Here is a 15,749-nt window from a genome sequence, read left to right on the forward strand (position 1 = left end):
GTTTAGAATTCTGGGATTCTGGAATTCTGGGATTTGGGATTCTGAGGGTCTGGAATTCTGGATTCGGGAGGTCTGGATTCTGGGATTCTGAGATCTGGGATTCTGAAGTTGTGGATTCTGAGGTCTGGAACTCTGGAATTTTGAGCTCTGGAATTCTGGAATTTAGGGTTTGGAATTCTGGGAATTCGTGGGATTCTGGGTCTGGAATGTGGAGTTCTGGATTCTGGAATTGTGGAATTCTGAGTTCTGGGATCTGGAATTGTGGAATTCTGAGGTCTGGAATTGTGGAATTTTGAGGCCTGGGATTCTGGAATTCTGGAATTCTGGAATTTGAGATTCTGGAATTCTGGGGTTCTGGAGTCTGGGATTCTGGAATTGTGGGATTCTGAGATCTGGAATTATGGAGTTCTGCGATTCTGAGAATTGTGGAATTTGAGGCCTGTAATTGTAGAATTTTGAGACCTGGAATTGTGGGATTCTGGATTTCTGGAATTGTGGAATTTTGGGATTCTGGGATTTTGGGATTCTGGGGTTCCCCACTCACCTTGTGCAGGGGGTGCATGCTGTCCGGGGCGTAGCCCGGGGCTGGCAGCGCGTGCCCGAGTGCCCGGAGTGGGCGGAGCCAGGGGAGGGGCCGGGGGAGGGCCCAGCATGGAGCTGGGGGAGGGGCCAGGCCCGGGGGAGGGGCCAGGCCGGGGGGTCCCACCCAGGGGGGGCTCTGGAGTGGCCATCTCACAGCAGGGGCTGGCAATGGGCACCTGGAATGGAAATCAAGATTAATTATGGTAATATTAATGATTATTAGTGATTATTGATTAATTGTTAATGATTAATTAGTTATTAATAACTCTGGGATTGAGGGAGAGCTGGGGGGTCCCACCCAGGGGGGGCCATCTCACAGCAGGGGCTGGGAATGGGCACCTGGAATGGAAATTGGTGTTAATTATAGCAATTATTAATGATTAATTATTGATTATTAATGATTAATTAATGATTATTAACTCTGGGATTGAGGGAGAGCTGGGGGGGTCCCACCCAGGAGGGGCCATCTCACAGCAGGGGCTGGGAATGGGCACCTGCAATGGAAATCAGGGTTAATTAGGGCAGGGAATGAAGGAGGCGGCGCAAAGGCGGAGGGTGGGCCGGGAAGGATAAAGGAGGGTACCGGGGAGGAATAGAGATAAGATAACAGGGTAGAGGCGGGGACAGGGGCGCCAGGTCGGCGGGGATAGGGAGGGGGGGCGGCAAGGGAAAAGAGGGGCAGGTGCTAAGGAAAGAAGCAAAAATACATTATTAGGGACAGGTTAGACGGCTCAAAGGGGAGCCTTTAGGTCCGAACGGGTGAAAGGCAGTTGGGCATTGAAAGAAAAAAGGGCAGGGAAAGGAAAGGAAAGGATGGCAAAAGGAGGGGGACGGGGGGTATGCCGCCGGACGCGGAAGGGGAAGGGGAAGGGAAGGGAGGGATAGCGGGTAGAGACAGCGACGATAGGAATAGTGGATAGGGGAAGGGAAGGGGAAAGGAGGGGAAAAGTGCAAGGGGCAGGGAAGGGGAGGGGAAGTGGAAAAGCAAAGGGAAGGTGGAAGTAAGTGGAAGTGAGTGCGGAGGGCAATGGAAAAAGGAAGGGGAGGGAGGGGAAGGATGGGAGGGGGAGGGTATTAGTGATTTTATGTTGACTTTGTTTTTTATTTTATTTTATTTTAATTTTTAATTTATTAATTACTGTAATTAATTTTAGATTTAATTTACTTTAATTTTAATTTTAAAATTTAATTTTATTTAATTATTTAATTAATGAAACTCAACCCACCTAAGGGCATGGCAGTCCTCGAGCTCCTAACGCCAGGCTGGGGGGAAAAAAAAGAGAATTAATTGGGAATTAATTAGGAATTAATTAAGAAATTTTGTTATCCAACAGCATTGGCAGAGCAGAAAATTCCTAAAAAAAAATTGGGATTTTTGGGGAATATTCAAACAGGATTCCCAAAATTTTAATTGGGATTTTTAATTGGGATTTCCAAAATTTAATTGGGATTTTTAATTTGGATTTCCAAAATTTTAATTGGGATTTTTAACTGGGATTCCCAAAACCATAATTGGGATTTTTAATTGGGATTCCCAAAAATAGAATTGGGATTTTTAAAGAGAATTCCCAAAAATAGAATTGGAATTTTTAATTGGGATTCCCAAAAATATTTTAGATGGGATTCCCAAAAATTGAATTGGGATTTTTAGATGGAATTCCCAAAAATTGAATTTTTTGGGGGAGAGGCCCCAGGGGGGGTTCAGAGTCCTCAGGAAGGACAAAAAAGGAAAAAATCCGGGAATATTTTGGGGGGAAAAAAAGGGAAATTTGTGTGAGGATTTTTGGGATATGGAGGGAGAAAAAGGGGATTTAGGGAATGTGGGGAAAAAGTGAATTTGGGAGGAAAAAGGGGGAGAGAAAAAGGGGGAGAATTTTGGGATAAAAATGGGGGGAATTTTGGGATAAAGAGGGGGAAAAATTGGGATAAAAAAGGGGGAAAATCTGGGATAAAAATGGGGGGGAAATGGGGGATAAAAAGGGGGAAAATTTGGGATAAAAAAGGGGATAAAAATGAGGGAAATGGGGGAGAAAAAGAGGGGAAATGGATTAAAAAGAGGGAAATGGGGGATAAAAAGGGGGATAAAAGGGGGGAAATGGGGGGAGGAAAAAGGGAGGGAAATTTGGGATAAAAAGGGGGAAAATGGGGGTGAAAAGGGGGGAAATTTGGGATAAAAAAGGGGTAAATTTGGGATAAAAAAGGGGGGAATGGGGGGTGAAAAGGGGAAATTTGGGATGAAAAGGGGGGAAATGGGGGATGGATGAAAAGGGGGGGAATGGGGATGAAAAAACGGGGGTGAAAAGGGGGGAAATGAGGGATGAAAATGGGGAAATGGGGGATAAAAAGGAGGGAAATTGGGATGAAAAGGGGGAAATTTGGGATAAAAATGGGGGAAATGGGGGATGAAAAGGGGGGAGACAAAAGGGGGAAATGGGGGATAAAAAGGGGGGAAATTTGGGATGAAAAGGGGGAATTGGGATAAAAATGGGGGGAAATGGGGGATGAAAAGGGGGGGATAAAAAGGGGGGAAATGAGGGATTTAAGATGGGGGGATCTCTGAGGGGGGGATTGATCCTGAGGGGGGATCCTCTGAGGGGGATCTTCTGAGGGGTCTCATGATGGAGGATCTCTGAGGGGGGGGATCAATCCTGAGGGGGGGGATTCTCTGAGGGGATCCATGAAAGGATTCCATGAGGGGGGATCCTCTGAGGGGGAAATGATCCTGGGGGGTTGAGAGGGGAATCCTCTGAGGGGATCATCCCTGACAGGGTTGAGGGGGGATCCTCTGAGGGGGGATTGATCCTGAGGGGGCTGAGGGGGGATCCCATGAGGGGGGATCTCATGAGGGGAACATTTGAGGGGATCCTCTGAGGGAGAATTGATCCTGCGGGGGTGAGGGGGGGTTCCGATGAGGGGGGGGATCCCATGAGGGGGGATCAATCCTGAGGGGGCTGATGGGGGGATCCCATGAGGGGGGATCAAATCCTGAGGGGGCTGAGGGGGGATCCATGAGGGGGGATCAATCCTGAGGGGGCTGAGGGGGGATCCCATGAGGGAGGATCCTCTGACGGGGGGTTCCCATGAGGGGAACCTTTGAGGGGCTCCTCTGAGGGGGATTGATCCTGGGGAGGGTTGAGGGGGGAATCCTATGAGGGGAACTTTTGAGGGGATCCTCTGAGTGGTGAATTGATCCTGAGGGGCTGAGGGGGATTCCCATGAGGGGGGATACTCTGAGGGGGTTCTCATGATGGGGGATTAATCCTGAGGGTTGAGGGGGGATCCCATGAGGGGAACCTTTGAGGGGATCCTCTGAGGGAGGATTGATCCTGAGGGGGCCAAGGGAGGTTCCAACGAGGGGGGATCCCATGAGGAGGGATCAATCCTGAGGGAACTGAGGGGGGATCCTCTGAGGGGGGATCTCATGAGGGGAACGTTTGAGGGGATCCTCTGAGGGGGGATCTCATGAGGGGAACCTTTGAGGGGATCCCATGAGGGGGGATAGATCCTGAGGGGGCTGAGGGGGGATCTCATGAGGGGAACCTTTGAGGGGATCCCATGAGGGGTGATTGATCCTGAGGGGGCCTAGGGGGGATCAATCCTGAGGGGGCTGAGGGGGGTTCCCATGAGGGGAACCCTTTGAGGAGATCCTCTGAGGGGGGATAGATCCTGGGGGTGGTTGAGGGGGGATCCTATGAGGGGAACTTTTGAGGGGATCCTCTGAGGGAGAATTGATCCTGAGAGGGCCTAGGGGGGATCAATCCTGAGGGGCTGAGGGGGGATCTCATGAGGGGAACATTTGAGGGGATCCTCTGAGGGGGGATTGATCCTGGGAGGGTTGAGGGGGGAATCCTCTGAGGGGAACTTTTGAGGGGATCCTCTGAGGGAGAATTGATCCTGAGGAGGCCTAGGGGGGATCAATCCTGAGGGGGCTGAGGGGGGTTCCCATGAGGGAGGATCCTCTGAGGGGGGATTCCATGAGGGGAACCTTTGAGGGGATCCTCGGAGGGGGAATTGATCCTGGGGGGTTGAGGGGGGATCGATCCTGAGGGGGCTGAGGGAAAATCCTATGAGGTGAACCTTTGAGGGGGGATCCTCTGAGGGAGGACCCTATGAGGGGGGGGGATCCCATGAGGGGAGATTCCATGAGGGGAGATCAATCCTGAGGGGAAATTTGAGAGGGGATTCTCTGAGGGAGGATCCTATGAGGTCGATCAATCCTGAGGTGGCTGAGGGGGGGGATTCTCTGAAGAGAACCTTTAAGGAGATCCTGTGAGGGGCTGAGGGGATCTCCTATAAGGGGATCCTCTGAGGAGGGATCCCATGAGGGCAACCATCCTGAGGGGGCTGAGGAGGGATCCTCTGAGGGGAACCTTTGAGGGGATCCTCTGAGGGAGGATCACATGAGCGGATCCTCTGAGGGGAGATCAATCCTGAGGGGTTAAGGGGGGATCCTCTGAGGGGAACCTTTGAGGGCATCCTCTGAGGGGTGATCGATTCTTAGGGGGCTGAGAGAGGTTCCTATAAGTGGAGATCCTCTGAGGGGGGATCGATCTTGACGGGGCTGAGGGAGGGATCTTATGAGAGGGGATCGATCCTGAAAGGGCTGAGGGGGGATCTTATGAAGGGATCCTATGAGGGGAGATCGATACTGAGGGGACCGAGGGTGTCCCGATGTTGTGAGGGGGAGGAGAACCCCAAGGCCCCGCTCTGAGGGCGCCTCCGGTGCCGAACAAAGGGCCCGTGACCCTCGCGGGCCGCCGTATCCTCCCCTCACCCCCCCTCAGCCGGCCTTACCGGAGCCGGAGCCCTTCCCGGAGCCCTTCCCGAGGTTCATCCCGACCCGATCCCGAACGCGATCCCGAACCCGGTCCCGGCAGGGGGAACAAAGGAGCCGCCGGAGCCGCCGCCGCCGCCTCAGGGAGCGCCGGGCCCGCGCCTGCGCGTCCCGCCCCACGCCGCCGCTCCGCCCACCGCGCGCGTTCAGCCAATGGCGCTGCGAGCCGGTGCCGGCGCGGCCAATGAGATGCGAGCGGAGGGACGCGCGCGCGGGTGTCAGGGCTCCGCCCACAGCAAGAGCAGCCAATGGGAACGCGGCGCGCTGCCCCCCTACAGTAAGAGGAAGGAGGGTGAAAGAGGAGACCACGCCCACCCGCGGTGCGGTAGCCAATGGGAGGCGAGCTTAGCCGAGTCCCCCCGTCCCCATCCCTACTGAGCTGTCAGTCACTCATTCAGGCAGCCAATCAGCGTGGAGTTCTCCCGCCACGGCCAATGAGAAGGCGGGGACCGGTGGAGGGGAAGGGGCGGTGTGGAGGGCGCGCATGCGCGGAGCGTGCGGCACTGCGGCGGGGGGGAGGGGCGGGGACGAAGCCGGGCTCCGGTGGGGGAGGGGCGGCAAAGGGGGAGGGGATCCCCGGATTTTGGGGGTCCCAGGGATTTTGGGGGGGGTCCCAAAAATTTGGGGGTTTTTGGGGGGGTCCCAATCGGAAGGGATCCAGAGATTTGAAGGGGGACCCAGCCCAGGGGGGTCCCAGGGATTTTGGAAGGGTCCCAGGGATTTTGGGGATCCCAGTCCAGGAGGATCCCTGGATTTGAGGGGGGGTCCCAAGGATTTTGGGGGGGGGGGTGGTCCCAGGGATTTGGGGGGTCCCAGTCCAGGGGGACTGACTCTGGGACTGGGAATGATAAAGGGGACGGGGAATGGGACTGGGAATGGGGACAGGGACCAGGAATGGGACAGGGGAAGGAGGGGGATCCTGGACAGGGGACAGCAGGAACCAGGACAGGAGGACGTGGGGACACTTCCAGGGCAGGGGGTCCTTGATCAGCTGCCCCAGCTGGAGCTGCTGGGTGTGGGGTGCCCAAAGCCCTGAGGAACCCCCAAATCTGCCCCAGGAACCCTCAACTCCCTCGGAGCCAGCATCCCCCTCATCCCCATCCTTGTTTCAGTTCAACATCTTTATTCTCAACTCCAGGTTTGGGGGTTTGGAAAGGACAAAGAGAAATGGAAAGGAAATCCAGGCCAGGGGGAGCCAGGAGGATGAGGAACCTCCAGCCAGGTGTGCTCCAAACAGGGATCACCTGGGCTCTGCCCACCTGGGACCATCCAGAGCAGATCCTCCTGTGGGGGATGGAGAAACCATCCAAGGCCATCTAGAGTTGCTGAAGGCCACCAAAAGATGGAAAAAATGAGATTTTTCTGGGGTCAGAAGTTGACAAATCTTCTCTCCACAATGGATTTCGGATGTTGGACTGAGGATGAGTTCAGGTGACCACGAGGAGCCAGGAGGATGAGGAGCCCTCAGCCAGGTGTCCATCAAACACGGATCAAGGGGTTACTGCCCACCTGGGCAGGAGGATGAGGAGCTCTCAGCCAGGTGTGCTCCAAGCATGGATCAAGAGGGCTCTGCCCACCTGGGCTCCCTGGGGACCATCCAGAGCAGATCCTCCTGTGGGGGATGAAGCTGCAGCAGCCCAGGAAGCTCTTCCTGCCCTCTGGGCTGCCCACAATGCTGCCTACACTGATGTTTGATCAAGTTACAGCTCTGGCTGAAGCTCTTCCCACACTCCCCACACTCGTAGGGTCTCTCCCCCGTGTGGCTCCTCTGGTGGGCGACCAACCCTGAGCTTTGGCTGAAGCTCTTCCCGCACTGCCCGCACTCGTAGGGCCGTTCCCCGGTGTGGGTCCTGTGGTGGACAATCAAACTGAAGCTGGCACTGAAGCTCTTCCCACACTGCCAACACTCGTAGGGTCTCTCCCCGGTGTGGATCCGTCGGTGTTTGACCAGGCTGGAGTTGTGTTTGAACCCAACCCCGCAGTCGGGACAGCGGAAGGGCCTCTCGTCCGTGTGGATGCGTTGGTGCAGGAGGAGATCAGAGGTGGTGTGGAACCTCTTCCAGCACTGATCACACTCGTAGGGTCTCTCCCCGGTGTGGATGCGTTGGTGGATGATGAGGGCTGAGTTGTTCTTGAAGCCCTTCCCGCAATCGGGGCAGCGGAACGGCCTCTCCTCGGTGTGAGCGCGTTGGTGTTTGAGCAGAGAGGAGCTGGTGTAAAACCTCTGATGGCACTGATCGCACTCGTAGGGTCTCTCCTCGGCGTGGTCCTTGTGGTGGATGATCAGGTTGGAGCTCTCACTGAAGCTCTCCTCACCCTCCCCGGGCTGCATGAACTGCTGCTGGATGAGGGTGGAGCTGTCACTGAAGCCCTGCCCGCAGTCGGAGAGGTGGAACGGCCTCTCCTCAGCGTGAGAACGTCGGTGCACCACCAGCTCACCCACGCTCCGAAACCTCTTCTTGCACTGCTCACACTCGTAGGGCTTCTCCCCAGCGTGGCTCCTCTGGTGGACAATCAGGTTGGAGCTGGAGATGAAGCCCTTCCCACACTGGGGACACTCGTAGGGTCGTTCCCCGGTGTGGACCCTGTGGTGGACGATCAGCTGGGAGCTGCGGGTGAAGCTCTTCCCACACTGCCCACACTCGTAGGGCCGTTCCCCGCTGTGCATCCTCTGGTGGACCATCAGGTAAGAGCTGGTGTTGAAGCTCTTCCCACACTCCCCACACACGTAGGGTCTCTCCCCGGTGTGGATCCGCCGGTGGGTGACCAGGGTGGAATTTTCCCTGAATCCCTTCCCGCAATCGGGACAACGGAACGGCCTCTCCTCGGTGTGAATCCTCTGGTGGCTTCGGAGGGTGGAGCTGCTCTGGAACCTCTTCTTGCACACATCACACTCGTAGGGCCTCTCTCCTGTGTGATTCCTCTGGTGGACAATCAGGTGGGAGCTGGTGCTGAAGCTCTTCCCGCAGAGCCCACACTCGTAGGACCTCTCCCCGTTGTGCATCCTCTGGTGGACGATCAGGTAGGACCTGGTGTTGAAGCTCTTCCCACATTCTCCACACTCGTAGGGTCTCTCCCCCGTGTGGATTCTGCAGTGGCGGATCAGGGATGATCTCCACCTGAAGCTCTTCCCACATTCCGAGCACTTGTGGGGCTTCTCTCCATCCTGGAGCTGCTCATGAACCCCCAACTCTGAGAACTTCTGGGGCTTCTCTCCATCCTGGAGCTGCTCATGGACCCCCAGCTCTGAGTTCTTGTGCGGCTTCTCCCCATCCTGGAGATGCTCACGGACCCCCAGCTCCAAGCTCTGGCCACCTCCCAGACCCAGGCTGGGTTTTTTCCCCTCAGATCTCAGCTCTTTCCCCATAGGGATCTTCTGGTGGACGACCAGGTGGGAGCTTGAGCTGAAGCTTTTCCCAGATTCCCCACACTCATAGGGTTTCTCCCTGGTGTGGATTCTGGAATGGTCAAGCAGGGATGGTCTCCACCTGAAGGTCTTCCCACATTCCAAGCTCTTCTGGGGCTTCTCTCCATCCTGCAGCTGCTCACGGACCCCCAGCTCTGAGCTCTTCTGGGGCTTCTCTCCATCCTGGAGATGCTCATGGACCCCCAGCTCTGATCTCTGACCCCCTCCCCGGCCCAGCCTGGCTCTTTCCCCCTCGGATCCCCTCGCTCTGCCTTTGCAGCCCCTCCTGCTGAGGCATCTCCGCGCCTTCTCCTCCCCGCTGCCTTCCTGCGCCGTGGAGCCGCTCCCAACGGCCTCTGCCACCAGGTTCTGCCGCCGCGGGGATTTCTCCTCGCTGCTCTCCATGCTCAGCTCCTGCTCTGGCCCAGGAAGGACAAGGACACGATGGGATTTGTCCCTGTCCCTCAGGGCAAGGCAAGGAGATGGAGCAGCACAGAGGGGGAAAGGGGCACTGACTTCATCCTCACCTGCCTGAGGCTCTGGGGACATCTTCCTCTTCCTCACAGCCTCCTCCTCCTCCTCCTCCTCCTCCATGGGGCCGAGGTTTGGCAGTGGGAAATCCTGGGCTGGGGGAGAACAAGGGCTGAGCGCGTTGGCTTTGGTGGCAGCTGGAGGAGTCAGCGCCCCTTTCAGCCCCGGGGGACCCTGGAGCCAATGATATTTTCTGGAAAAATCCTCTGGTCAGGTTTTTTTTTTTTTTTTTTTTCCTCCCGAGAAGCTGAGGAGCCTCCGAGGGAAAGCAAAACAATGATTATCTGCTGCTGTGGAATGCGAGAGGTGCGTCTGTGATTGGCCCGTGTTGGTTGTTTTTAATTAACGGCCAATCGCAGCCAGGCTGGCTCGGACTCTCTGGGAGTCAGGAGCTTTTGTTATCATTCCAATCCATTCCTTTCCTTTCAAACCATCTGATGAAATCCTTTCTTCTATTCTTTAGTATAACTCCAGTATATAATTTATTTATAAAACATATTATAGATTAAATAATCAGGCCTCTGAATCACGGAGTCGAGATTCTCGTCTCCTCCCTCCTCCCGGGACCCCCGTGAACCCCAGCCCAGGGCCCGGAGCCCGCTCATCCCCGTCCTCCCCCACCCCTCGGGGCTGCCGGGGCTGCTCGGGCTCCGCCATCGCCCCTGGGCGCCCTCCCCGCTCCGGGGCTCCCGGGGATCCCCAAAGCCGAGATCGCCCCCGTGCCCGCCCGTACAGAGCGATCCCCCCTGGGACCCCCCCGAGATCCCTGCAGGTCCATTTCCATCCGAGCTTTGGGGTCCTGCACCATCCAAACATTCCCGGGGCCGCCAAAAAACCCTCCCGGATCCCCCCGCGATGGCTTCGGGGCGAGCTCCCCCTCCCCGCTCACCTGCGGGCTCCGGGCGGGCGATGCCGGCGGATCCGGGCGAGCCGCGGTCGGAGCGGGGCTGAGGCTGCTCCTCCTCTTCCTCTGTCCCTCCTCTTCCTCTTTCTCCCGCCCCTGCTCCTTCTTCTCTCCCTCCTCCTCCTCCTTTATCCCTCCTCCTCCTCCTCTGTCCCTCCTCTTCCTCCTGCCCCTGCTCCTCCTTCTCTCCCTCTCTCTCCCGTTCGGAGAGCGCTTTCCCTGCCGGTGCCGCTCTGACTGGGAGCGCTGGGAGGGAACTGGGAGCGCTTTCCCTGCCGGTGCCGCTCTTACTGGGAGCGCTGGGAGGAACTGGAGCGCTTTCCCTGCCGGTGCCGCTCTACTGGGAGCACTGGGAGCGAACTGGGAGCGCTTTCCCTGCCGTGCCGCGCCTACTGGAGCGCTGGGAGGAACTGGGAGCGCTTCCCTGCCGGTGCCGCTCTTACTGGGAGCGCTGGGAGCGAACTGGGAGCGCTTTCCCCCTGCCGGTGCCGCTCTTACTGGGAGCGCTGGGAGCGAACTGGGAGCGCTTTCCCTGCCGGTGCCGCTCTTACTGGGAGCGCTGGGAGCGAACTGGGAGCGCTTTCCCCTGCCGGTGCCGCTCTGACTGGGAGCGCTGGGAGGGAACTGGGAGCGCTTTCCCTGTCGGTGCCGCTCTGACTGGGAGCGCTGGGAGCGAACTGGGAGCGCTTTCCGTGTCGGTGCCGCTCTGACTGGGAGCGCTGGGAGCGAACTGGGAGCGCTGGGAGGGAACTGGGAGCGCTTTCCCTGCCGGTGCCGCTCTTACTGGGAGCGCTGGGAGTGAACTGGGAGCGCCTTCCCTGCCGGTGCCGCTCTGACTGGGAGCGCTGGGAGGGAACTGGGAGCGCTTTCCCTGTCGGTGCCGCTCTGACTGGGAGCGCTGGGAGTGAACTGGGAGCGCTTTCCCTGCCGGTGCCGCTCTTACTGGGAGCGCTGGGAGGGAACTGGGAGCGAACCGCGCCCGGACGCGGCTGCAGCCGGCGGCGGGCGGGGCCAGACGGAGGCGTGGTTATGCAAATAGGGGAGCGATCGCGCGCTGGGATTGGTGGGCGGAGGCGCGGGGCTTACTCGGTGACGTCATGGCAGGGGGCGGAGAGTCCGGCGAGAGGGGACCGGGAATGGGACAGGGAATGGGGACAGGGAACGGGGACAGGGACAGGGAATGAGGACAGGGACCGGGAATGGGGACAGGGATTGGGAATGGTGATGGGGACAGGGACTGGGGACAAAGACCGGGAATGGGGACAGGGACCAGGAATGGCTCTGCCAATAACAGACAGGGACTGGGACTACGGGACCAGGACACTTAATACGGAACTGGGACCAGCACCGGGAATTGGGCTGCAAATACGAGACAGAGATTGGGAATGGGACCGGGAATACCGGACGGGGGCCGGGAATAGGACAGGGAATACGGGAGAGGAACCTGGAATGGGACCGGGGAGGGCAATATTGGAACGGGACAGGGAAGATGGAAACGGCGACCGGAGTGAGATTATGGGATGGGGAAGAATGGGACTGGGATGGGAAACGAGGCTGTGACTGGAATAGAAAATGGGCCCGGGACAGGAATATGGAAATGTGGACGTGGGAATAGTGAGAAGGGACCAGTATAGGGAATGTGGGACTGGTGAATGGATCTGGGCTGGGATGAGAGCAGATGGGACTGGGATTGGGATGATACAAGAATGGGAGGGGGATCCAGGCCAGGGGACAGCAGGAACCAGGACAGGAGGACGTGGGGACACTTCCAGGGCAGGGAGTCCTTGATCAGCTGCCCCTGATGGAGCTGCTGGGTGTGGGGTGCCCAAAGCCCTGAGGAAGCCCCAAATCTGCCCCAGGAACCCTCAACTCCCTCGGAGCCAGCATCCCCCTCATCCCCATCCTTGTTTCAGTTCAACATCTTTATTCTCAACTCCAGGTTTGGGGGTTTGGAAAGGACAAAGAGAAATGGAAAGGAAATCCAGGCCAGGGGGAGCCAGGAGGATGAGGAGCCCCCAGCCAGGTGTGCTCCAAACAGGGATCACCTGGGCTCTGCCCACCTGGGGACCATCCAGAGCAGATCCTCCTGTGGGGGAAGGATTCCAAAATTTTAATTGGGATTTTTAATTGGGATTTTCCCAAATTTAATGGGATTTTTAATTTGGATTTCCAAAAATTTTCATTGGGATTTAAATGGGATTCCCAAAAACAATAATTGGGATTTTCATGGGATTAACAAAATAGAACTGGGATTTTTCAATGGAATTCCCAAAATTAATTGAGGATTTAATTGGAATTTCCAAAAACAGAATTGGGAGTTTCAATGGATATTACACAACTAAAAATAAGATTGGATTTTTAATTGGGATCCCAAAAATATTTTAGGTGGGATTCCCAAAAATTGAATTGGGATTTTTATATGGAATCCCAAAAATTGAATTTTGGGGAAGGGCCCAGCGGGGTTCAGGAGTGCTCAGGAAGGACAAAAAAGGAAAAAATCCGGGAATATTTTGGGGGGAGGAAAAAGGGAAATTTGTGTGAGGATTTTTGGGATATGGAAGGAGGAAAAAGGGGATTTAGGGAATGTGGGGAAAAAGTGAATTGGGGAGGAAAGGGCGAGACAAAGGGGGAGAATTTGGGATGAAAATGGGGGGAATTTTGGGATAACGAGGGGGAAATTTGGGGATAAAAAGGGGGAAAATCTGGGATAAAAATGAGGGGAGAGAAAGGGAATGGGGGATAAAAGGGGAAAATTTGGGAATACAAAAGGGGGATAAAAAATGAGGGGAAATGGGGGAGAAAAAAAGGGGAAAAGGGAAAGGGATTTAAAAAGAGGGAAATGGGGGGATAAAAAGGGGGATCCTCTGAGGGGGAATGATCCTGGGGGGGTGGGAGAGGGGAATCCTCTGAGGTATCATCCTGGCACAGGGTTGAGGGGGGATCCTCTGAGGGGGGAGATTCGAGTCCTAGAGGGGGCTGAGGGGGGATCTCCTTGCGGGGGGGGGGATCTCATGAGGCGGAACAGTGAGGGGATTCCTCTGAGGGAGAATTGATCTGAGGGGGTGAGGGGGTTTCCGATGACGGGGGATACATTGAGGGGGGATCAATCCTGAGGGGGGTGAGGGGGTGATCCATGAGGGGGGGGGGGGATCAAGCCTGAGGGGGCTGAGGGGGCATCCAATGAGGGGGGATCAATCGAGGGGGGGCTGAGGGGGGATGCTCATGAGAGAGGATCCTCTGACGGGGGCGAGTCCATGAGGGACCTTTGAGGGGCTCATGCGGGGGGATTGATCTGGGGAGGGGTTGAGGGGAACCTATGAGGGGAACTCTAGGGGGATACTCTGAGTGGTGTTGATTATCCTGAGGGGGCTGAGGGGGGATTCCCATGCGAGGGGATACTCTGAGGGGGGGTCTCATGATGGGGATAATCCAGAGGGGTGAGGGGGGATCCCATGCGGAGAAGCTTTGAGGGATCTCGATGGAGGAGGATGACCTGAGGGGGCCAAGGGCGGTTCAACGAGGGGGATCCCATCAGGATGGGATCAATCCTGAGGGGGCTGATGAGGGGGGTCCTCTGAGGGGGGATCTCATGAGGGGACGTTTGAGGGGGGATCCTCTGAGGGTGGGGGGGCTCTTCAGAGGGGAACCTTCGAGGGGATCCCATGAGGGGGGATAGATCCGAGGGGGCTGAGGGGGGATTCATGAGGGGAACCTTTGAGGGGACCCATGAGGGGTGATTGATCTGAGGGGGCCTAAGGGATCCAATCCTGAGGGGGCTGAGGGGGGATCTCATGAGGGGGAGGAACCTTGAGGAGATCCTCTGAGGGGGGATAGATCCGGGGATAGATCCTGGGGGGGGTTGAGGGGGTGATCATGAGGGGAAACTTTTGAGGGGGCTCCTCGAGGGAGAATGACCGAGGGGCCTAGGGGGGATCTCCATGAGGGGCTGAGGGGGATATCATGAGGGGAACTTTGAGGGGATCCTCGAGGGGGGATTGATCCTGGGAGGGTTGAGGGGGGAGGGAATCTTCTGAGGGGAATTTTTGGAGGGGATCCGCTGAGTGAGAATGCTGCAGGGAGGCCTAGGGGGGATCACTCCCTGAGGGGGCTGAGGGGGTTCCCATGGGGAGATCCTCTGAGGGGGGATTCCATGAGGGGAACCTTTGAGGGGATCCTGGAGGGGGAATTGATCTGGGGGGTTGAGGGGGATCGAAACTGAGGGGGCGAGGGGAAAGAAAATCCATGAGGTGAACTTGAGGGGGGATCCTCTGAAGGGAGGGACCCTATGAGGGGGGGGGATCCCATGAGGGGAGATTCCATGAGGGGATAGATCAATCCCTGACGGGGAAATTTGAGAGGGGATACTCTCTGAGGGAGGATCCTATGAGGTCGATCACGCCTGAGTGTGGCTGAGGGGGGGGATTCCCTCTGAAAAGAGAAACCTTTAAGGAGATCCTGTGAGGGGCTGAGGGGATCTCCTATACGGGGATCGCATCTGAGTGAGGGATCTCCATGAGGGCAACACATCCTGAGGGGGCTGAGGAGGGATCCTCTGACGGGGAACCTTTGAGGGGATCCTCTGAGGGAGGATCCCATGAGTCGGATCCTCTGAGGGGAGAATGCAATCCTGAGGGGTTAAGGGGGGATCCTCTGAGGGGAACCTTTGAGGAGCATCCTCTGAGGGGTGATCGATTCAATAGGGGGCTGAGAGAGGTTCCTATAAGTGGAACAAGATCCTACCTGAGGGGGGATCGATCTTGCCGGGGCTGAGGGAGGGATCTTATGAGAGGGGATCGAATCCTGAAAGGGCTGCGGGGGGATCTTATGAAGGGATCCCTATGAGGGGAGAATCGATACTGAGGGGACCGAGGTGTGTCCCGATGTTGTGAGGGGGAGGAGAACCCCAAGGCCCCAGCTCCTGCAGGGCGCCATCCGGTGCCGAACAAAGGGCCGGTGACCCTCGCAGGAGCCGCCGTAATCCTCCCCTCACCCCCCCTCAGCCGGCCTTACCGGAGCCGGAGGCCCCTTCCCGGAGCCCTAGCCCGAGGTTCATCCCGACCCGATCCCAGAACGCGATCCCGAACCGCGCCGCAGGGGGAACAAAGGAGCCGCCGGAGCCGCCGCCGCGCCCTCAGGTAGCGACGGGCCAGCGCCTGCGAGTCCCCCGCCCACGCCGCGCCGCTCCGCCCACCGCGCGCCGTTCAGCAAATGGCGCTGCGAGCGGTGCGGCTAGGCCAATGAGATGCGAGCGGAGGAAGCGAGGCGGGTGTCAGGGCTCCGCCCACCAGGCGCGCCGCGTTCCCATTGGCTGCTCTTGCTGTGGCGGAGCCCTGACACCCTGCGCGCGCTCCCTCCGCTCGCATCTCATTGGCCGCGCCGGCACCGGCTCGCAGCGCCATTGGCTGAACGCGCGCGGTGGGCGGAGCGGCGGCGTGGGGCGGGACGCGCAGGCGCGGGCCCGGCGCTCCCTGAGGCGGCGGCGGCGGCTCCGG

At 57.5% G+C, this 15,749-nt stretch overlaps 2 protein-coding genes and 1 long non-coding RNA gene across 5 annotated transcripts in view; 1 reads left to right on the top strand and 2 right to left on the bottom strand.

Moving 5' to 3' along the window:
• Positions 1-15,749, top strand: part of EIF3G (eukaryotic translation initiation factor 3 subunit G) — a 68,240-nt gene that overhangs the window by 43,462 nt on the left and 9,029 nt on the right. The gene's annotated exons all lie outside the window — the stretch shown is intronic.
• On the bottom strand, positions 606-5,523 carry LOC127060530 (uncharacterized). The gene is made up of 3 exons (XR_007779680.1): positions 5,377-5,523; positions 1,809-1,845; positions 606-758 (listed from the first exon to the last, which is right to left on the bottom strand). It is a non-coding gene; the product is annotated as an uncharacterized LOC127060530 (long non-coding RNA).
• LOC127060722 (zinc finger protein 345-like) lies at positions 6,905-10,558 on the bottom strand. The gene is made up of 3 exons (XM_050984787.1): positions 10,243-10,558; positions 9,350-9,448; positions 6,905-9,241 (listed from the first exon to the last, which is right to left on the bottom strand). Exons 2-3 carry the CDS (start codon positions 9,414-9,416, stop codon positions 6,975-6,977), a joined length of 2,334 nt encoding a protein of 777 aa, XP_050840744.1. The 5' UTR covers positions 9,417-9,448; positions 10,243-10,558; the 3' UTR covers positions 6,905-6,974.

The sequence above is a fragment of the Serinus canaria genome, chromosome 25 (assembly GCF_022539315.1).
Source record: "Serinus canaria isolate serCan28SL12 chromosome 25, serCan2020, whole genome shotgun sequence".
NCBI lineage: Eukaryota > Metazoa > Chordata > Aves > Passeriformes > Fringillidae > Serinus > Serinus canaria.

Bases quoted from the DNA above. Each gene is read 5' to 3' on its own strand.
- LOC127060722 (XM_050984787.1), bottom strand. From the start codon at position 9,416: ATGGAGGAGGAGGAGGAGGAGGAGGAGGCTGTGAGGAAGAGGAAGATG. The intron at 9,242-9,349 runs GTGAGGATGAAG...TTCCTGGGCCAG, and splicing joins GTCCCCAGAGCCTCAGGCAG to AGCAGGAGCTGAGCATGGAG.